Below are 22,061 nucleotides of genomic sequence, written 5' to 3'. Positions count from 1 at the left end.
TTTAGTTCGCCGGCTTAGCGAGGTGCAAGTCACGTGTCACGTGTGGGAAGTAGGGCTTGTGGTCACCAAATGTAGTTTAGCGTAGTTTCATTAGGTCATGTGACTAGGTATCAGCACCCTACCATTTTCTTTTCTTCGTTCATCAACTCAGTCAAGTTCAAAAAATGTTGTGGTGTGGGTGTTTACAGAGCGCTGAAAACTCCAAAATAACTGAATAACTGTATTCTCAATTATGCATATGCAACTCGCTCCCGCCAACTATGCATCCAAACAACAACACATCTCCAAGACCGCCAGCAACTATAGCTGTCCGTCTGCCTTGAATCAACACAGTGCTCCTTTACTCAGACGCGAGACCTCCCAGTGCGACTTTTGAATCCGACCGACTTAAGACCACCAACGGATTGATGAATGAATGTTTCGGGTCATGATTCAGTCTCGACCGGCCGAACTTCAACTTTTATATACATCAAAGACTGAACACGGTCTCACCAAGCGACTCTCATTGACGGCCACCACGAGCCTCGTACGACGTTTGCAAATTAACAGCCTCCACTAACCATATTCGACTCTATATTTGACCTTTGGTCTGAACCATTGACATGTCAGACCTTGCAAACGACAGTGCATGGGTCATTGAGCAGACAACCCCTGGATTTCTAAGACACTGTTTCAAGAGGATAGGCGGATCGGCCTGGATGGCTTCAGACTATGAATATTCAGGAATGACCAAGTGCTGGTCAACTAACCGCTGGTCCCATTCCGGGTATAATGTACGAGAATAGTCAGACACTTAATGCGACCTTTGTTTGTCCTTGGTGACATAGAGGGTTAGAAATACGATAAAATTTACTCAAAACAATATTAGAAACGTTCCAATATCATATTTAAGATAATAATACTATGATGTATTTTTAGAGGTCTCCTCTTCTCAGTGTTACTACCAGAAAAATGAAAATGAGCACATAGTTCGTCCATCTCCATCGTATCTTTTCCCCATACTTTTTTATCCCTTACCCATTTATTTTCCAATAGAAACATCATGTCTCAACAGGTAGTTACTCCGCTCTAAGATCTGCAGTATACAATGTCTTGGCACATCCATAGTACCGAGAAACAATTACGTCTCAGACGGCAAATAGGTCTAAATAATGCCAAATTCTTGAGACAATGCGAAACAGAAGGCCATTAGACGTGGCCTTGTGCGATGGGCTTTGTAAGAGAAGCAAGTAAGTCTAGACCGATTTGCACTATTTGGACTGGGGAATGTGAAAGAACAGGAGAACTCAAATATCAGCAACAGACTTAGTTACGGAAGAAACTACCCGATCAAGGAAATGCGGTTTAGTCTACTCCGCGAGTAAAGAGAAGTTGGACGTTAGGCTGTCCGAGCCACGCGGGCCATTCACGTCTAATATCCGGAGTAGGTATTCTATTTTTGCTGATGCTAACTCTTGTGTATTCTAACTCCAACTTATCATATTTCTACATATCGTACTTGTATTTTCCCGTCACATATCCAGCCTTACCGGTACTTCTTGCCGAGTGGAGATTTGGTAATCTCCAATTCTTTGTAGTGCCAGATAATCTTCTGGGTCCCCGATATCGTCCGTTTAGCATCAGACCCGTTCCAAGTAACTAGCTAGGGTGTTTGACCAACGAATAGTCGTATTCGGGGACTCAGAGCGATAACCAATCCGAGAAGCCACAGGGTAGGATATGAACGGGGCTGGCTTTGTTCAATCAAGATAACACCGGTGGAAAGTATAAGCGTGGGAGAAACAAGCATGATGCGTGACCGAAACAACCTGAAACACCCTAAAAAGCAAGAGCAAGAGCATCGACGCCATAGTCGACAACAAAGAACTGGATCTACTAGACCAGCTGCCTTAGACCCACCTCGTAAATTCTAAGTTCCAGCTCTAGCTCCGGCAGTTGGATAGACGCTGAGGCAGTAGCGATAAATGGATTTTTCCGAGGAAGCGGGTACAGAGGACTACGCAGGAAGTAAATTGGTTCGCTTGATATTTCCGACATGTCCGACATGTCCGCGCGATGGGGCACAACGGTGCAGAAACTTATTTTGACGCAGACGGTTGAGGTGACTTTCTTGTCTGGTTGAGGTCCGTGGGTGGCTAGTACATGGATTCGGTGGGGATAGGAAGCGCGAGGTGGCTAGGGAGTGGAGCCACTGTACTGTCTATATTTTTGATAGCAATGCTTTTGTGAACGCATTCGTGACTGGCAGCCCTATGCGGCGGGTATTGAGTAGGAGAATGGTCTACAGAAGGACTTAGACCCTGGATGATGTGCTGAGAGTGGGTTCGAGGTCATGATGTCAAAGGAAAAGAAACAGTGTGAGAATCCAGATAAGTATCTGTTCTGGTAAGTGGTTCTTTTTTTTTCTCTTCGTCATTCCCTACCATTTCTATAAGAGACGTGGAGAGGGGAGGGATCGACAGGTCAAAATTCCCTTTTTTGCGGATTGTGACACTGTTGAATTCAGGAACCAGAAATGCATTTGGGACATTTAGCTCACCGGCTCATGTCTATGGAAATCTATGGGAATTGATATTTTTGTTGAACCCAGAGGGAGTGAGTGTCAGGGAAGCGCCACAACCGACGGGGGTTTGCAGCTTAGACATTGTCTCCTCCGTCGATCAATGAGAAATAAATTCTTCACACAAACAACTCAAAAACGAGAAGTCAGAAAAAAAAAAAAAAAAAAAAAAAAGAAAAAAGAAAAGAAAAAAGAACAGTGCCAAATATGACGTCTCGCATGTGTGCCCGGGGAGGTCTGGAGGTCTATAGGTCTACACGTACATGAAGCAAATGATGTCGGTACCCGAGGATCAAACGCAAACCCGACTATACTTGATGCGGAGCAGGTTCCAGGACAATCAAAGGGTGTGGATCTGAACCCTTGACTCTGAACCCAAGCTTAGGGAAAGAAGGACACGGTAGTACTGACTGTCAAACCATTAACTGGAACCTGCAGAGTTATTGGAGTTATTGGAATTATTGGAACCTGACGGGAAGATCCAGATAATCCATTATCCGAGACATAGGGGGAAAAAAAATAATAGTTAAGGGGGAAAAGGGTGGTATTGTTCAGAGTCAAAGCGAGTTTGACTGTAACGTACCTACAACATAACTAGGTATACGGAGTAGTGGATTGAGAGATGAGATCATCCGTGTGTTTGGCAATACTCCGTACTCCATGAATGAATGAATGAATAAATGAATAAATGAATATAACAATATGAATAGGAAAGAATATATAGATCAGTCCAGGTGACAATGCCATGAGACAATCAAACCAAGTCTAAAAGGTCAAGAATTGACAATATTCCAAGGTTGTAGGGAAGGGAGTACGGAGTTAAGGTAAGTGAGGGAGTAGTGAGTTAACTGATTTTCTTTGTTTGAATTGGATGGGGAACCGATTTAGGGGATGCCCTGACCAATCAACGTCCAGGAACAATTCAGTGGAGCCTCGTGGACCAGCTCGATCAAGCGGGTCGCCGCATCCGGAGACAAAGAAAACAATGACTCTAGTGCCTTGGCTGTTAATTAGGGAAATTAGGAATTGACACCTCGTTTTTTTTTTCTTTTTGCTTCTTTTTTTTATTAAAATAATAATAATAATAATAATAATATTACTTTGAGGGCACCGTGTCAGTTAGAAGTATAACGGAGATTTTCAAGTCTGTCTCCATAGTAGTAGTATATTATGAAAATGGATGTATAACAAAGAAAAGCCACTTGCTATTAATTTTTCTTAATTTTCTTAATTTTCTTAATTTTCCTAATTTCTAATTCACTTAGTTTTCTTAATTGTTTTTTCTTAATTTTCTTTTTTATCTCGGTTGGCTCGGTCAGAATATCAAGAGCAATCTAGAGCTATTGTCAAAGAACCAGCCGCTAGACAGGGATCCCGGGGGCCCAAAAACCACCAAACAAAGAATCTCGCGCTGTTTAGGGCTTTTTTGTTCAAACGCTATACTTCGCTTTGTCCTAATCCCTGGTATTCCCCGGTCTTTCAATCATTTCTTATTGGGATTATTTCCTCATTTTACCCATTTTACCCTGCTTTTGATTCATTTGGATTCATTCTCTTTGTTACTTCTAGCCCCCTCCTCTTTCTTTCTTGTTATTTCTTAGGGCCCAGTCGCCCCCAAACATATTCATTTCTGCCTTCTCTTTCAAAGCTTATGCTTTTCCCCCTCCCCTTTTTTTACCTTTCCCTTGTGGTGTTTCTTTCATTCAAACTTCGCCTTCGAGCCCTTTCATTGAGTGAGAAAAAAAAAGTATTAAATAAATGTCTTACGATCGAGTTCTCCCCAACCCTGTTGCTCTACGTTATGAGTCTGCCCAAGTCACTCTGCCTAGATCAAGCAATTTACTCGATCACAAAATTATGGCCGAAGAATTGTCTGCTATGGCCATGAGACACCCTGCCGACGGTGGTCCAGTTGGACCTTCAGTCAGATACTCTGATACTCGATCAGCGGTACATCAGACACATCAACATATCTCCCAAAATGCATCCAAAGAGCCACACCCACATCCACATCCACATCCACACAAGATGTCCTCAAATGGCTCCGTCAAACCGGTCGGGCCCATGATCTCAACCAAGGAATTGCCATTGCGCGATAGATCAGATCGATCATCTTCATCTTCCGCCAGCAGTAACAGTCCCATCAAATCACAGAAAGAAAGTGCCATGCAGTTTTGCCTCTGTCAACCGGATCCAAAAATTCCCCGACCTCGTAATGGTGAGTCTATACTGTCCGCACCGTCATTAGAGATTGGCAAGTGGCATTTTTTTTTATTTCGATTGTTTCTTTTCTTGGTCCTCGTTAGCCAGATCTGATCTTTCGAATACATGGGACATTGCTAATGGTGCAATCTCCAGCTTTTATTCTGTATCGTCAGCATTATCAGGCCATGGTGGTCGCTCATAATCCGGGCTTGGCCAATCCCGAGATCTCCAAGATTATTGGAGAACAGTGGCGATCTCTGTCGGAGGATGATAAGAGTAAATGGAAGGCACTTGCAGAGGTAAGACTGGCATCTCTGAAAATGTGTGATTTCAAACCCACTGACAATTACCCCAGGAGGAAAAAGCCCGGCATCAGCAGCAATACCCTGACTACCGCTACCAGCCTCGGCGGTATGGTCGGGATGGAAGTGCCCGAAGTTCGGCCTCAGGAATTGGGCACAATCCATCTGGTTCATCACACTGTAATAGGTGTGGGGGCCGATTGATGAATGCACCCGCTTCCCCCATGACCCCATTCACACCCAGCAGTGGGGTTGGGTATCGACCATCAAATTTCACAGTACCATCACCGCACCCAAATGCCATGCCGCCAAGAAGTGTCCAAGGCCGCGAAAAGGACCCCAATCCCGTTCCAAAGTCGGCAAAGATCGAACACGATCCTCGTTCTCGCCAAAGACACTGGGAGGAACCCAGTGGTCGATCTCCCGATAATAAACGCCGCCGAGTATCCCACGGCTCATTCAAGCCAACTTTACATCCCTCTTACCGGGACCACAGTCCTGGCAGTGCCATTCCTGAGTCACCGCACCCGATGACCCCGTGGAGTGCTCGTCCTGATATGCCGCCACGTCATCTCCCCATGCTTCAACCGCAACGGCCATATCAAAGTGTCCCGGGCCAGCCACACCCGGACCCCAGTCTGAAGCTACCACCACTCCAGACCACAACACCCGTGATGACTCCCATGACACCCTATCCACAAGAAGGATCCAGTGTCGAAGCAACAGTCATGACAATCCCCTTCCTCAACAAGATCAAAGTCCTCGCCAAGATCTCCCCACCACTCCTCCCCTCATTCCGCGACGGCATCCCACCAGCCCGCGGCCCCGTCATCGCCGTGGACGGCCAAGACCCGGACCTCGTCCAAATAGCCGTCGAATATCTCAACAACCTCCTAAAAAAGGAAGCAAAGTACAACGTCCGAGTCTTCGACGGCCCAGAAATCAAAGCACCCCGCCCCAACTCCGCAGAAGCAGGCCAGATGGGCGACGCGACGGTCGACTACCTCAACACCATCTCAGCCTGGCACCAGATCTCCGACGACGTCGTCGGCTTCGTGAAATCCATCTCAAGAGCCGGCTCCGTCGACGCCCGCTCCATAATAATAGACGAGGATCTCCCGGCCCCAAACCTCTCCCCCCACACCCTCATCTCCAAAACCACAAACATACGCATCCACTCCCCAGCCCAGTCAAGCGAGAACGGCTCCGAGACAAGCGCCATCACAGCAGGCAGTAACTACGGCGTGCCCATCGCGCTCGTCCCGCGCTACCAGCTCACCACGGCTGACGCATTCGCCTGCTCCACGCCCATCGGCGACTCCTACGCGCCACTCGATCACTGGCAGTGGATGGCGTCGCTGTGGCGCGCGTGTGTGGGTCCTGATATTACGGTTTACATTCGTGAGTGCAGTAAGGAGGAGCTGGATCGTATGGGTGGGAATCCTGTTGAGGTGCGGTTACAAGATGCGCGCACGGTTGTGCTGAGGAAGGTTGTTGGAAGGGATTTGGAAGAGAAAGCGCTTAAGCGGATGGGTTTTGAAATTGAGGACTTTTTGACTCAGTAAGCTCGAGATCGAGATCAATCTTGGGCCTGTTTGGGGCTTGGGAAGGGAATGGAATTTGAATTTGGTGCATTGTTTTAAGGAGTGATGGATTCATTGGTATTGGTTGGGGCGTGTGATAGATTAGATTGTGGTAATTTGATGATGGCTCATCGTGCTTCTAATAATGAATTATATTAATAGTGATCACCGTACAATGAATGAGGTTAATATAGGAATTAACGACGTTGTAAAATGCTTCAAGTAAGAAGAGGACGTTGGCGGGAGTGGGAGCTCGGACCCTCTTAGATCCACCCCCAACCCGACAGGGCAGAGCCGCTTATCAAAAGCGGTCACCATTCTGCCAATATCTCTCCAGATTCCATCTCATTCGTGGGATGTTGTTTTTTCTTGCAGGTATTTCGCCATGTCAGAGCAAGCACAATGGGCCCCAGGCCCCATGAGCAGGCCAATGCAAATGAACCATGGATCTTCAGGGATTCCTCGGTTTTTGGGTGCCATGTCTAGTCCTGAACCTGATATGAAATGGGAAGACCTAGAGGCGCTGGATGCGCCTCTCGGCCCAGATGTGACTGAGCCTCTGGAATCTGATATGAAAAGGGAAGACACAGAGGTGCTGGATACGCCTCTCGGTCCAGATGTGACTGAACCTCTTGAACCCCATATCCTAGAGACGACGGATACGCATATGGATGGCTATCTCCCAGCCGGCGTTTTGGGCAAATTCTCCTCTAAGCCCCGCTACCCAGACTCCGAGATAGCGCTGCTAGAAAATCACGGATGGATCCGAACACGCTTTCTTGGCAGCAGCAACAATGTACAAGTTTTCGTGCTGCCGAACGCGCAGCAAAATAAACCCATTAAAAAAAGGAAAAGAGGGGAAACCGAAAATAATCTCCTAACCCATCTCAAACTGGTCATGTCTATGATAGACAACTCCTCTGAAGCATGGAACGGCTTGGTTGATGCCCATGCTGGTCTAATTGCCAACACTCAGCCCGATAGCGGCGAAGAAGATTCCCTGTATTACATATTCAATACGCTGCAAGAACCCGCTCTGGACTTGGATCGCCTAACAGATTTGCACTCCCGGGACGCTATGGAGGCATTGCTTGGTGATTCGGTTCTAGGTCTTAAAACACAGCTTCATCCGTTTCAGCGCGAATCTGCTGTTGTGATGGTGCAGCGGGAGGCAGAGCCGGCGCTAGCGCTTGATCCGAGATTCCAGCCTTGGCGGGGTCCGACTGGGTTGGAGTTCTATTACAACAAAGACTCTGGGAGCATTTTGAGGGACAAGATATTGTATCCCGAGGCTTGTGGAGGTAGGCACTCACACTATTGGCGCTGGTTTTCCCAACGATTGTTGGGTTGTGAATATCTCAGTGAACTATACTAACTGTTACTAGGGATTTTGGCAGAGTCCATGGGATGTGGGAAAACCCTCATCAGTCTTGCTGTGATATTGGCTACGCGGGGACATTTTCCCCAAATCCCGGTGGAGTATCAAACACTCGAAAACCCGATTAGGAGCAAGACTGGAACATTAATGGAAATGGCTGCTGCTGCTGCTGGTCGCTTTTCCCTGCCTTGGAAGGACTTCTTTGACCGGCAGCTGGAAACAAAACAGAAAAATTACGATAATTGTAGGAAGGCCTGTATGGCCCAGAGTGGTTCCTACATGATACCGGCGAAACGCGACAATCAAAGGTCTACATCGGGGTACGCCGAGCCGGCGGAGCACATTCGTCTCTGCTCTGGTACACTCGTTATTGTCCCGGAAAACTTGATGGACCACTGGGAACGTGAGATCGCTACTCACACCAGCGATCTGAAACTCTTAGTACTGCGAACGAAGGACACGACACCATCAACGGACGAACTTCTGAACTTTGATATTGTGATGTTCTCCAAAGGCCGATGCAGCAAAGAGAAAGCAACCCGCAACAGTCGTGCGCAGAAGTCGGATGCCCCTATTCTCGATCTTCACTGGTTGCGAGTTATTGTCGACGAAGGGCACAACCTTGCGGGTAAAACAACGGAAATGGTCGACTTTCTAAGAAAACTGAAATTTGAACGCCGCTGGATGATCTCGGGAACTCCTCTCTCGGAAATGTATGGAGTGGAACTTAGCATTGCTTCACAGGAAGTGGGCACAGACGACACTGAATCGTCACCCGACGATCACGCCGGCTCCATCCCTCAAACCCGCAGAAAGGGGGGCAATGAAGACCCGGACTTGAGGAAATTGGGCGACATGGTTCATAATTTCTTCAAGCTCATGCCTTGGGCCAACAATCCTAAAGAATGGGCATGCTACACAAAAACGGTGGGTAAAGATGGCATTTCTCGAAAATCTCCATCTCTACGTGCGACCCTCCAGGGTCTGGTTGTGCGACACCGGTACGAAACGGTCAAAAAAGAGATCACTCTTCCACCACTGTATAACAAAGTGGTCTACCTTGAACCAACTTTCTACGACAGGCTATACATCAACATGTTCCTGTTTACACTCGCAGTCAACGCCATTACATCTGAACGTGAAGGTCCCGACTATATGTTCTATGAGGGTGACGAAAAGAACAAGAAAAACAAAAATAAAAACAAGCTCACTGAGTTGATACAAAACTTACGTCTGGCTGGATTTTGGTGGGCTGGCAATGATGATGTCCAAAGCACTGTCGACATTGCCCTAGAATATCTGGAAAAAAACCAAGAGAAGATGACAGTAGCGGATTTCAACCAATTGAAACAGGGCATCCAGATCGGACGAAAGGCAATTAATTCTCCTGGCTGGAATGGATTCAAAAGGATGCATGAGCTTGGAGTCTTCGTTCGACATTTCCCAGAGCATGCTCGCAACATGTGGGCCCTTGATGCCACAGACACCGACCACGAGCCTCTGCTCATGGGTATGACCCAAGCCCGTCGCGCGCAGGAATTTGTAATGAACCGTCTTCGCATGTCTGATCCCGCCGATGGACTCGCAGGAGAGGGTATCAAAGTTCGTCGGGAGCTAGTTCGACACAGCCAGACAGCTACTTCAAAAAAGAAAGACAAAGATCAAACTTTGGACTTCTACACTCTCCCGGAAACTTCGCCCTTGAAACAAACGAAGCTGGAAGGAGTAGCATCGGCCAAGCTTCGGTACTTGTTGGACCAAGTGCTGAAGTTCCAAAAAACCGAGAAAATCATCATCTTCTATGAACACGACAATGTCGCTTCCTGGGTCGAACAGGGCCTAGACTTAATAGCAGTCAAATTCCGCACCTACGCCAGTACCGCAAGCATGGGATCCAACGTCAAAACCGAGAGTCTGAGTGAATTCCGCGAAACCGACGAAGTCCGCGTTCTGCTGATGAGCGTCAAACAAGCCTCGCATGGCCTCCACATCCCCGAAGCCTCGCGGATGTACATCGTCAACCCGATCTGGGAACGCAACGTGGAAAGCCAAGCCATCAAACGAGCCCACAGAATCGGCCAGAAAAGACCAGTCTACGTTGAAACCCTCGTCCTTGGCGACACCCTCGAATACCGGATGCTCAACCGCAGCAAAAACATGACCGCCGAGGAGACAAAACACGCAGGAAATGACCCGCTTCAAGATAGTACCATGAGCGATATCATCAAGAACGAGCCCTTTTTGCCCATGCCCGACGAGGCTTCGGCCGGTATGGCCCCGCTGACACATCCACTCGGGCTATTTGATCGGCATAAATTGCCGATTCCCGATAAAGAGAAGGTCCGTGCGTCTAAGTCATCGGGGCAGAAACGGCCTCGGGTTTTGGAGTCCGATGCCGATTCCAATTCGAATGGCGTTAAGGGGCCATCGGCCCAGCGGCGACGGATTGGGTTTGTGGAGAATGATCAGGTCATGGGTGATGGTGTCGTGGATGCGGTTCCTAAGCCGCTGCGGCCCGTGCCCGGGGTGAATTCGGCTTCTGAGGCTGGGGTCCCTATCTCTGGACCTTCACGGACTGGCTTTGCGAGGCTTGGGATGGTTATTGGAGGTGGCGATGGAGCATCTGGGGCATCTGGTCAAGTGCGATTCATGCCGATGCACCGGGTGGTAGATTTTACCGGGGACGGTGTTGATAAGCCGCCCTCGTTGTTCGGGCCGTCCCGGCCATGATATTTCTCTACACGTTTGCGTTCTAGCGGCATTTCGGATTTTTGTACACTATATTCCACACGCATATAGAATAATTTCAGTTTATTCAAGTTAAAAGGGAAAATAATTAGTTCATACACCAAGTATACATGTGGCAACATTGGATAAAGTAGACTAACTAAGGATTAAAACGTATGGTTCCTCGAAAGATGGTAAAAATATCTCACTGAAGATACCTAGGTAGTTATCAACTGCTACTAAGAATATGAGTATCAGTACTAGCCAAGCATGTAAGTTACCCTGGAATGCCCTAAGTCTGTGTCATGTAAGTGGGCTAACTAACCATGGGCTAACTATATCAAGTTATCGGGCTGCAATTAGATTCTTCGTTAAGCTGTAGAAGGGCGCTTCTTCATGATGAGAAATAGTTGTGCACCCAGCAACAATCAATCCGCGGGAATAACATCGGTTCATAAACATGGTTATGGAGACTCCGTATTCAAGCTCGACCACAGTCCACGAAGGCAGATACACAACCGCACGTACATTAGTACATTCGCTAGCGGCTTCAACGCTTCAAGGAGGGTAACGTTGTCTACGTTTGTTGGGAATTCCATTCGCGGCAAGTGCAGATATGGACAAGGGTCTAATGTCGTCCCATAAAGGGAATGGAGTGGTGTCGTTCCATATCTCACTCCTTAGAAAAGGTAAGTGGGCTTGGAAAGGGAGTAAGAGTTGAATGGACGTGAATACGAAAGCGGTGCCTGGATCTATGAGGTCAACGATAAGATAAGCTTTTTCTTCCAATCGCACCCCTCACCTGGCGCCTGTAAAGCTTCAATTCTCCAAATCTCCCCCAGATCACCGAGGAAAAGAAAGATGAGCAATCCAGTCCACGAGAAAGCAGTGGTAATAGGGATCTCAGGGCCCTCGAGCAGCGGCAAGACGACCCTCGCACGGTTACTACAGCGTGTGTTCTGCGGGGTGAATCTAAAGCCAGAAGACTCACGTCTAAATACCTTCACAATCCACGAAGATGATTTCTATTTCCCGGACGATAAGTGCGTATACCTATTCTTTAGCGCTATGCACACACACACACACACACACCCACCCACACATTGTATTAACACACACCGCAGAATCCCTTACACAACAACCGCCTCCGGCGAGAAAATTCAAGACTGGGACACAGCGTCGGCAATCGACATCCCCTTCCTCTCGCAAGCGCTACACTACGTGCGCGAGAACGGGACACTCCCACCGCGACTACGGAGCAAGGAAGACCAAAACGACGCGACAGATTCCGGCGTCTCAGACGATCTCGTACAGGAGTTGAGGGGTGTTGTTGGGTCTCGGTTGCAGAGCAAAAGCAAAGTAGCAGGAAAGGACAGCGAAAGCCCGACTATCGCATTCTTAGAAGGCTTTTTGCTATTTGCGCCGCCCGGGCAAGAACAACATGTCCTCCGTTCCGTTCATGACGCTATACATCTTCCTCTTTTTCTGCCTGCGGCGTATGGGGTTGTTAAGGCGAGACGTGAGGGGAGGAGTGGGTATGTGACTGTTGGACCGGCGCTGGAACCGCGGGGTACTGGAGATGGGGGAGATGGTGGGGGTGGGAAAACGGGGACGGATATTGATCTTGAGGCTGAGGATGATCGGCCACCGCAGAATTTCTGGGTCGATCCGCCTGGGTATGTGGATGATGTTGTTTGGCCGCGGTATGTGACGGATCATGCTTGGTTGTTGATTGCCGAGGGTGGGGACGAGGATCAGAAGGACGGGAGTCAGGCTCTGACGGAGGCTGAGCTTGTTCGGAGGATTGGGGATGGGACTAGGGCTAGGACTGACGTTGGGGTTGAGGTTGCACCGGGGTGTGGGAGTGCAGGGATGGATGTTGTTTTGAGATGGGCTGTTGAGTTAATCCTGGGGTATTATTTGGATCGGATGGGGGTATAGGAGTATACATATGGATTAAATGGTTTATAAGTGTGTATATAGTGGCTTAAGCAATATATCTCCGTCTTTTATTTTTGCTATCTGCTACTGTAGTGATTGCTGTTACTCCGAGTAGAATAGAACTAATACCGCGCGTAGGTACCAAGGTCATAATTGAACTCTCCTGATCTGATATTTGGCTTAAAACCAGCATTATCAACTCTAAACAAGGTGTAGTAGAAAGAATGAGTCAACGGCTTAATCAATAGATTTTTTTTTATGTTTGCTATCTGTTAACGGCAGCGATGGCTGCATCTCATTCTGCAATTCCTCATTCATATCCCAGCATTCTCCTTCGTAACGATACTAAGCAATCCCATTCCCCGAAAATTTACTCCCGCGCAATTGGTCCTCGCCATCCGAGAAGGTAATCGATGCGGTCTCTCAGGGGCATTGGGGTGATGTCGGCAGGTGTGGTGTTGACAGATGGCTGAACTTCGAATCGAGTCTGCTCAGGCTGAAGATCGAACTCCATCAAGACAGTTTCCAACCCCTTCTCCAAGTCAGTATTGGTAAAGTTCTTTGTGTAGTCCACTGGGTCATAGACATACACTTCGTTTTGCGGACACGAAGTGGGGAGAGCACGGGGGTCAAGATTGAAACCATGGCTGAGCAGCAAGTACGACCAGTAGATGGTATGAACAGATGCCGAGAAAGCAAGCAGTTGGAAGACGAAGTTGATTAGGGTCCACAATCCAACAGCACGGCCTGGCTTCTTTGGCTCGGCAACTGGAGTTCCCGCAACAGTCTGTGTACTTGTGGACTTGGAAGCTGGCTTTCCAAACAGAGGCCGATTGATCTTACGTTTGTGACGGAGAAAAGCTCCACGTTGGAGATATGGAGCTGGGGTTGTCATAACTTGGGGCTTAAAATCGAAAAGCACACCCAGTTGGCGACGTGAAAATTGGGTCCCAGTATCAGCATCAACCTTCTGGCGCTTCGGAGGGATCTCTTCATGCTCGGGGCTAAAGATGGCGTAATCCTCTTGGAGAGTAGTTTCAACATCACGGTAGCTGAGTGTGGTCTTAATCCATGGCAGCCATGTTACAGCCATGCCTCGCGGCAGCGTGATTTCCCACGACACCGTGAACATTTCCAGAGCTTGTGGAACACTGATGATACTGATGTGCGAGATTCCAATTCCACCTAGCGATGTTTGTAGTTGAATCGAGTTTATCAGAGGCTTTTTTGCTGCAAAAACGGCGTGGAACTGGCCGTCAGGACCGCCATGCACAAAGAGGTCGAATTTGCACTTCTCGGCCCAGAAGTTGTGATTGATGAGGTCAATGGAGCAAACAGCATTGTATTTAATCAAATAGCACGATGGGTCGCTGGCGTCTGCCACCTCGGCCCGTATGACTGTGTTGACTTTGTGGTCCTTGAGTTGTCCGTAGTTTTCTGCGTTGCACTTACGGAACGGAACCACGAGGCTTTTTCCACCGTGAAACTGGGCCATCAAGCAGCTTTCCACGAGGGTATGTCGTTTGAATGACGAAGTCATGAACTCCATTCCCTGGCCCGGGGGTGTCCGGAAGTAGAGATAACCAGACTCGAATTGGGAGAGTCGAGGTAGTCCGTTCACAACCAACTCCCACCATTCCTTTGATTTTCCTTTCTGCAGTCTGACCTTGAGCGCAATCGCGATTTGGTATGTCGCAGGGTAGACACTGGAGGGGGTCTGCACATAAAGAATGCCATTGCTCAGGGTGAGTTTGGGCTTGTTGTGCTCTTTGTCAATTTCTACGGGCGTCGGGGACAGAGGGAGTCCATTAAACCCAGAGCACGAGAAAAATGATGGTGATGCAATGGATTCGAGTGAGAGAAGCAGGTCCTCTTTTTCTTTTTCAGAATCTTCGGTATCCGAGAGGCTTCCGTTGCACCCACGAGTAGAAAGTGTATCATAATTCCGATGGTGCAAGTTCGCTTCGGTGAGTGGTTTGGTGCCGCTCAGATCAATCTTGCTGAGAGAAGTGTCATCAGCTTCAGGTCCATTGTGAATTGTCGTTCCCTTGCCATTTAGCAGAGGATACTGGGATGAAATGCTCGGGAAAACTGGCACAGAGTCTTGAGGCAAGGTAATATTCTCAGGCGTGACGTTGATTTCGTCTAGACTGGAAATGAAGCTGTTGATTTTCTCGACGGTGGGGCTATTGTCCTGGGACACAGGCTCCAGTTCCAGCGGCAGGTCGACCTTGGTCATCATAAGTTTGTGTCGGGTGCATTGGTCCTCATCGTCAGGAGGGATTGAGTCAGGCAGAGAAGCAGCCCTAGCAGATCTCTTACGAGGGTTGGAGGAGTGCGGGCTACCCAGGCTGTCGACCTGACTCTTGCGAAGGTCAGAAGAGGCTGAGCCATCCGAGCCATCAACCATGGTGTACCTCCCAGAGACATCCACAGTAGGACGAGAGACACCCTGAGGATCATCATGGACAACAACACTCCCAGAGTCAGCAACAGAGCCATTCTTGGCTGGGTATTTCTCGGTCTCGTCGCTATGTTCCAGGTCATGCCGGCAACCCTCTTTCTGAGCCGGAGAGTCGGCATCATAGTGGGCGTAGTCAGGCTTCAACCGGAGGACCCAAGACGGGATCTTCACGTTGTTTGGCGACTGAACGTTGAGGATGGGTAAGTTGAGGTTGGGATGACCACAGGTTTGTAGCTTAATTTAGACGACAGTCAGTACTGAGATCCAAACAGAAGACTCGAGGCCTGGTTTTTCAGTACCTCCATGGCGATTGTGATAGACACTGGTTCTTCGGGAACGCCGCTCCAGTCGCACCACATATCGAGGTTGCTGAGAGGGCTATCGTTAGGATCGATGATGGGATCGATGATGGGATCGATGGTGGGATCCATGATGGGTTGCATTGTGGGCTCCATGATGGGCTCCATAAGATGAAATGAAGATGGGGAAATGGAAAAAAGAGAAACTGATAGAGGAGAGGGAAAATGGAGAAGTAAAACAAAATGAAAGGAGAGTAGAGAGTAGAAGAGAAGTTGGGGAACCATGGAAGGTAGCAAACAACAGGAAGGTACGTGAAGATCGGTTTATCCTATACATCGGAAAAAAAGACATCTACATCGTCAAAAGACAAAAACCAGACTATTCTTGTAAATCGTCAATTAAAAAAAAAAAGAAAAGAAAAGCAGCACTTGCAAGTAGCCAGTGAGACTGCTTTTGAAAAAAAGGGCCTGTATATACAAGAAGGGCTTAAGAATAATCTCACTTTTCTCCCAATCCCATGAAAGAAAGACCTCCCCCTTTTATATCCACCAGCGCCTGTATAAAAAAAAAAGAAACCCTTTAGCCACCCAGTTAAAGCATCAAGCATAAAAAAAAAAGAGAAAATAATGAAACACTCCTCCCAGTCTATAAAGACAGAAGAAAATATAAAAATAAAGAGACGATAGCCATAAAGCGAGAACCGTCGAGGACGTCAAGCAAGTCATTGGGGCGTTCCATTCGAGGAGTCGGGGTGATCGAAGGTTGCTGGGCCGGCCACGGAGCCAAATCGATCGCCTTCGTTCACCATTTGAGATGGAAGAATAGGGGTATTCGCCTGGGGAGTTTGGTCGAAATAACCTCGCGCGGATCCATTAGTCCCTTGGGGATAGTCGCGATTCCGCTGTAGAGGAGGAAGTATAGCAGAGCTAGGGGGGGTATCCGGACCGGGCATATCCCTGAGCTATCATCGCTCCAGTCGAATCCGGGGTCTGTCTCGGGTCCAAAAATCCTTAGCTAGGTGTTCAATTCCACTCTCACTGGTTCGCAGAGGGGTGTCGTACAGGAGTGCCAGGCTGGTTCATCGCCATCATTTGCCCCACAGCGGCCTGCTGCTGCTGGGTGGATCGGCTTTGACCGGTAGGATCGGGGATCTGGGACATGGGGGCTGATCCCTGCATGCCCGTTGATGCTTGCATGCCCGCTGAGCCTTGCATGCCTGGGTACATCTATCCACCGGGGTCAGCTCCAAGCACTCCCAAAACCTGCAAAGGGGGGGGATACGAACCGCAGTGTAATCCGGCACCACCTGCCCTGTGGAGTAAGTCTGCATGGCGGCAGGTGTTTGGTAGGTTGCTGACTGACCAGCGTATATGGCAGCTGTTGGCTGGCTATATGGATCCATTTGACGGGCCATTCGACCATCCACATCATAGATGCCCTGCTGTCTACCATAGTCGACGGAAGTGCGGTGACGCTTGACCGGCGGCTGCTGGCCGTAGTACCCATAATCTCGGGCCGCCGGTGGATAGCCCCCATAGCTAGATGATGGAGGGATCTGCACCGCCTGACGCTCCGGAGATCGAGTAGGGACTGGCTGATGGAACTCGTCCGGTCGTGTGGTTCGTTTCCTGCGGTTGTTAACTACACGGCTTCACATTCCCATGGGTCCATAGCACGTACAACATGGTCCGAGGCTCCTTCCGAATGCGCAACTTCACACCTTGATCCGCAAATGATCGGGAAAGGTGGGTTGACTCCATCATTCCGGGGAAGCTCTTGGGAGGGGAAACTGCAAGCTTGTCAGAACCCAACTATGCCAGCTCTCTCCGAGGTACAGATTCCTACCTGTGAATCGTTCTGAGATGACGGTTTTCAAATAGGAGACACGGTCCCTGTTGGCTGCTTGTTAGCTATGGAATCCAGACTAGGCTCCCGACCGGACTACTCACTTGCGCATCTCGAACAAGGTAAACTTCAGGCGAAACTCGCCCTCAATCTTCACGGAGAGATCTCCAAAGACGAAAAATCCACCATCTAGAAAGGCCCGTCAGTGAACAAGCTCCGCCACCCCCCCAGGACCAGCCAGAAACTAACCGCTGTTGTCCACATCCTTCAACCGGTGAAGTGACGAAACTAGGGTTCCTGCTAACGCAGTCGACGGTGCGACGGGCACAGGACGCTCTTCTGTTGCATCATACAGACTGCAGCACATGAAATAATAAGGACTTTGCAGGTAATGCCTGCGCCAAAGTCAGCCACGTGCACAAAGCCACGGTGAATGGCTCACTTACTGTGCGAGGTAGGTGCCCTCCTCTCGCACCCGGAGCTGGACGATCGGGGGTGGATCGATAGGTTTGCGCTCTACATGCGCCATTAGATCCGGTTCCTTTACTGTCAGTTCCGCGCTTTCCCGGTTCACGGGGACTAGCTAGGAACAAGAGAGAGAGAGTGTGTGTGAGAGCTTCCACATACCTTTTTCCTTGCCCCCCGCCACGCGGGCCCGATTGGGCTGCTGGCGAATGATCAGGTCAAAGTCAGAACTGGTGTTGTTCAACATTGTCAGTGGGATTCCCTGGACGACCGCGTAAGAGTTGCGACCCTGTCAACGTAGACACGGGAAGAACGACTCACCCCTGAGCTTCGCGCGAGAGAGAGGCGTCGGAGAATGTCGCACTCATCAAGACGAAGAGTCACAGACAAACGGAGGGAAAGGTGGAGAGAACCAGCCCAAATTTGAGGTTGCTTTTTGAGAGATAGTGAACCAACAAGATACGAAGGGTCGATCCTCGGGAATACAGAGACCAGGTATAAGTGATCTGTGGTTTACAAAGTAAAGAGTGGGAAAAGGAAGGAACGGGTCTTTGGACCGAAAGAAATCCCAAGAGAAAGATAAGGACAGAAGAGAGAGAGAACCCTGGACGAGTCACGATGTCGTCGGAGAGGGGTGTGGCAGCTGTAGTGGGGTAATGATTTTTTTTTTTTTCTTTTCTTGTTTCCTCGGGACTTTCAACCATGGAAGACAAGATAAAAGGACAAAAAGAATAGCGAGAGTGAGAGTGAGTTGAGAGAATAGGATGTGTCGAAAGTTGACGAAAACGGAGTGGTGTCGTCAGTTTGCAAGCGGAAAGAGCCAACCGAGCACGGTTCCAGACAAAAACCTTAAGCGGATCTCTTTTTTGATGGTATAACGGTTGGATAAAAATATATATATTGGAGATATTCCGAGATTTTCAATCTAAAAGAAAATATTATTATCAATAAATTTGGGAGAAGAAAAGAATAAGGGAAAAAAGAAAAAAAGCAAAAAAGAAAAAATTCAGAAAATCAATTGGATCACAGGCTTCCAAATTATCCAAATCTTGAACAAATCAGATTCCAGAATCCCACAAAAAAAAAAAGAGAAGGAAAAGGAAAAAAAGGAAAGAAAAGAGAAAAATTCAACTAACCCAATGAAATATCCAGGATATTAATAAAAAAAAAGAAAGAGAAAAAAGAAAAAGAAATCTGAAATCTGAAAATAAAATAAGGGACCAGAAAAAAGAAGAAATCCTCAAATTCTACCACCGTAACAATCTCTTCAAAAACGAGAGCAGCTGAGGTGGATCGGCCTTGGGAAAGGATAACGAGAAAAAAAAAGAGAAAAAAAAGGAAAAGATAATAAAAATAAAAATAAAAACCGTAGACGGAAGAAAAAAGTGGAAAGAAGTTCAGCTACCCACGGTTGAGGGGGCGAATGGCGATCCGGATGTGCAGTAAACTTCTGGTTCTGACTTTCTTGTCTTTCTCGTTGGTCCGAAAGAAACGGCGAACGACTAGTCCGCTAGTCCGCGTCTGTTTTTTTCCTTTGAATCAGAAAAAAATAAAACCCACAAGGTTGGCGCCGGCTATGCAGGTGATCAGACCCGGTTTTCTTGTAAATGTTGTCGGTCTAAACGCCAGGTGGACTCGGGTCCTGGTCCGGCGTCTAAGCATTCCAGTCAAAAGTGGAGATATGCACGATCAAGCCGCATTGCCTATGTCCGGGGGTTGTTCCTGTGTCTCCACACTCGATCTCGATCTTGTAACGATTAGCTTGCTTGTTCAAAATGTTAAAATAGTTCCTTTTTTTTTTTTTTTGAAGCTCAAGGAATTTCCGGACAAGGGCGGATATCATGGCCGCTTGTCGATGAAGGTGCCAACCATGGTTCAAAGCTTGGATTCCTTATGTCATCCCGAACCAAAGAATGCCTCACGGCCCTAGGCCTCACACACTCGGTTGGGCACCTGCCAAAACAAACACAAAAAAAAAAACAACAGAGACAGTACCTTTTTTTTCTTCTTTCTTAATGTCCTGAATGCTTCTTGCTGTGATAAATCCGATATTCGAATATTGAGCGTCAATTTTTCAATTTCAGGGATGCGTGTGTCACGCGAGGAAGGTCGGAGCCCCAAAATGAAAAGGATTCAAAGGACTCAGCGCACGCGCATTCGAAGGTCCAGGTCCCAGCGCAATCACTAAGTGATCAAATGAACGAGAAAGCTGATCTCCACAGACACGATCGAGTGCAGTGGCACGTAAATCCCAAGAGCGCTGTTATTCCGATCCGAGACGACGAAGCGATACATGCCGGGTCATGATGCGACAGTGGGAAGCGAAAGAGAAGAAAAAGAGTTGAGCCGAGGAGAAGCGAGAAGGAAAAACCAGGCAGCGCAGAGAATTGGACAAGGCGTTTAAGGGGGGAATGCAACGAACAACGCACCACTGCAACGCAGAACTTTTCCTCGTGACGCGTCACATTTCGAAGACATGCAGGCCCAACATCCCATGCAAGCTACTGTATGTTGACTGCAGTCGGGTGCCAGCATCGACGCTGGTTGGTTCCCATCAACCGGAAATCCCTCCATCAAGCTATGGGGCCGGGACAACATGCATCAGCCAACGAAAAGAGAAAGAAAAAAAACACACCAATACCGAAGATCGGTGCCGGGGCAGTCCTGCAGCTTGCAGATCAGGCGTTCGTCATGATAATAAAAAATAAATCGGTACTTTCTAGTATGGACTACGGGGGCTGCTTTGCGCCACACTCGCTGACCCTCGATTGCGGCTGAGGATGTACGATACTTTTCCCCCTCCTGTTCAGTCACCTTCCAGATAAGTTTGGCTGCATCGGCAGTGCAGAGAAGGGTCCCGCATCCAGGGCATTGGTTGATGCGTCTTTCCGAGGAACTTGCATTTCATACTCCTTCGGCATTAGGGGCCGTTTGTCCTCGTCGTTATCAAGTCCTTTTCTTAGCAGGATTTGCAAAAAAAAAAAAAAAAACAAAAGGGCAAACATCCCAAATCCGAACTTGCATACAGATATTCTGGGGTCCGGCTTTGGAGAGGTAACATGGCGATGATCATCACTCGTCAACATGTGATACGGAGGGCTGCAGGTACAGTCGATTATGACAAGCATTCCTGTCACAGTCCATGACATATCTCCACATCATGGGAGCTTTGATGGCAGCGATAATATGCAAGGGTGAGGACCAGGGATCAATTTCGATCAGACGCCGATCAGCCTGACAAAAGTCCGGACTCAATATTCAATCCTGCAGCGAGAGTGATACTATCGGTATTGGCAAGTGACTGGAGCAGATGGGACCCGCCGAGTGCGGGTTTTCCGGGGCCAATACCCAGCTTCCAGAAAACCACGTTTGCGATTCGCTGACTGACCTTGGGATAAGTACAAGCTGATAAAAAGGGGGGTTATTGAATAAGAGAGAAAAAGAAGTAAAAGTGAGGGGTCAAAAGCGGACAAACACACTCAGGGTATGGGTGTTGTTTGATGGTTTGACTTGGTCTGAGCTGTGGTTCTTTATCCATTGCATTATTCCAGAGCGACAAGTTCCTGGGAATGCAGTTGACAGGCCTGAAAAAAAAAGCTCACAGCACTAGATGCACATCATTATGCGACAAGCAAGCCCAAGCGCTGAGAGCACGACCTGTCACTTCTATTTGACTTCCGGGATTCGGCCCCAGCGCCAGGACAGAAGTCCCAAGTCTTGGTTCTTGATCTTGGTCATAGCGGGGGAAACCACCGTTGCCTCTGTTGTAGAGTCATGATTCAGTTTGTGGAAACTAGCATGACTCGTCCAGACGTTGGATGGAATAATTGAGCTAAAGGTGGGTGTGATACATGTGCTAACAAGTAGAGACAAGAAGAAAGAAAAGAAGAAAAGAAAGTTCCGAGTGCGAAAAACGAAAAATTAAAAGTGACCGCCAAAAAGGAAGCGAATTTTTTCGAATTTTTTTTTCTCCCGATTTAAATGTACAACGCACACCCTGGCCGAAATCCACTGCGACCCTGATTGGAAAAATAAAAATAAAACTGGGAACTTGTTAGTGTCCGGGATGTTCTACTGACTACACCATACGGTAAATAATAGGAAGGAAACTCAAAAAGGAAACCCCCGTGGAGAACAACCTCCCAAAAAAAAAATTCCAATTAATAGAGCGAACAGGGGTTCGGCATTGCAACGCACGAAGTCGCCGAGAGAAAAGGAAAGAAGAGGAGGAGAAGGGAGAGGGGGGCTTGATGGAGCACTCCTGAAGAGGGTACTTAGACGGGGGGGCGGA

At 48.2% G+C, this 22,061-nt stretch overlaps 6 protein-coding genes across 6 annotated transcripts; 3 read left to right on the top strand and 3 right to left on the bottom strand.

Annotated features, from left to right (window-relative positions):
* Positions 1 to 4,318: 4,318 nt before the first annotated feature.
* N7516_002657 (putative HMG box transcriptional regulator) lies at positions 4,319 to 6,632 on the top strand (the record flags this gene model as incomplete). Its single annotated transcript, XM_057215377.1, has 3 exons — positions 4,319 to 4,778; positions 4,919 to 5,064; positions 5,121 to 6,632. The coding sequence occupies 3 exons, from the start codon at positions 4,319 to 4,321 to the stop codon at positions 6,630 to 6,632; spliced, it is 2,118 nt and encodes a 705-aa protein (XP_057077260.1).
* A 403-nt stretch (positions 6,633 to 7,035) lies between these two features.
* Positions 7,036 to 10,758, top strand: N7516_002656 (DEAD/DEAH box helicase; the record flags this gene model as incomplete). The annotated part of the gene is made up of 2 exons (XM_057215376.1): positions 7,036 to 7,951; positions 8,036 to 10,758. 2 exons carry the CDS (start codon positions 7,036 to 7,038, stop codon positions 10,756 to 10,758), a joined length of 3,639 nt encoding a protein of 1,212 aa, XP_057077259.1.
* An 858-nt stretch (positions 10,759 to 11,616) lies between these two features.
* N7516_002655 (ribosylnicotinamide kinase) lies at positions 11,617 to 12,696 on the top strand (the record flags this gene model as incomplete). Its single annotated transcript, XM_057215375.1, has 2 exons — positions 11,617 to 11,798; positions 11,880 to 12,696. 2 exons carry the CDS (start codon positions 11,617 to 11,619, stop codon positions 12,694 to 12,696), a joined length of 999 nt encoding a protein of 332 aa, XP_057077258.1.
* Positions 12,697 to 13,066: 370 nt separating this feature from the next.
* Positions 13,067 to 15,627, bottom strand: N7516_002654 (uncharacterized protein; the record flags this gene model as incomplete). The annotated part of the gene is made up of 2 exons (XM_057215374.1): positions 13,067 to 15,394; positions 15,460 to 15,627. The coding sequence occupies 2 exons, from the start codon at positions 15,625 to 15,627 to the stop codon at positions 13,067 to 13,069; spliced, it is 2,496 nt and encodes an 831-aa protein (XP_057077257.1).
* A 554-nt stretch (positions 15,628 to 16,181) lies between these two features.
* Positions 16,182 to 18,138, bottom strand: vosA (the record flags this gene model as incomplete). Its single annotated transcript, XM_057215373.1, has 10 exons — positions 16,182 to 16,361; positions 16,522 to 16,686; positions 16,746 to 17,088; positions 17,141 to 17,249; positions 17,306 to 17,352; positions 17,410 to 17,494; positions 17,555 to 17,700; positions 17,752 to 17,821; positions 17,933 to 18,000; positions 18,092 to 18,138. 10 exons carry the CDS (start codon positions 18,136 to 18,138, stop codon positions 16,182 to 16,184), a joined length of 1,260 nt encoding a protein of 419 aa, XP_057077256.1.
* Positions 18,139 to 20,999: 2,861 nt separating this feature from the next.
* N7516_002652 (uncharacterized protein) lies at positions 21,000 to 21,313 on the bottom strand (the record flags this gene model as incomplete). The annotated part of the gene is made up of 2 exons (XM_057215372.1): positions 21,000 to 21,175; positions 21,250 to 21,313. 2 exons carry the CDS (start codon positions 21,311 to 21,313, stop codon positions 21,000 to 21,002), a joined length of 240 nt encoding a protein of 79 aa, XP_057077255.1.
* Positions 21,314 to 22,061: the final 748 nt, after the last annotated feature.

This window comes from Penicillium verrucosum (genome assembly GCF_028828655.1).
Source record: "Penicillium verrucosum strain IBT 35672 chromosome Unknown utg000001l_segment0_segment0, whole genome shotgun sequence".
Classification (NCBI taxonomy): Eukaryota; Fungi; Ascomycota; class Eurotiomycetes; order Eurotiales; family Aspergillaceae; genus Penicillium; species Penicillium verrucosum.
Note: the sequence above shows the minus strand (reverse complement) of the source record. Positions and strands in the feature narration are given on the sequence as shown.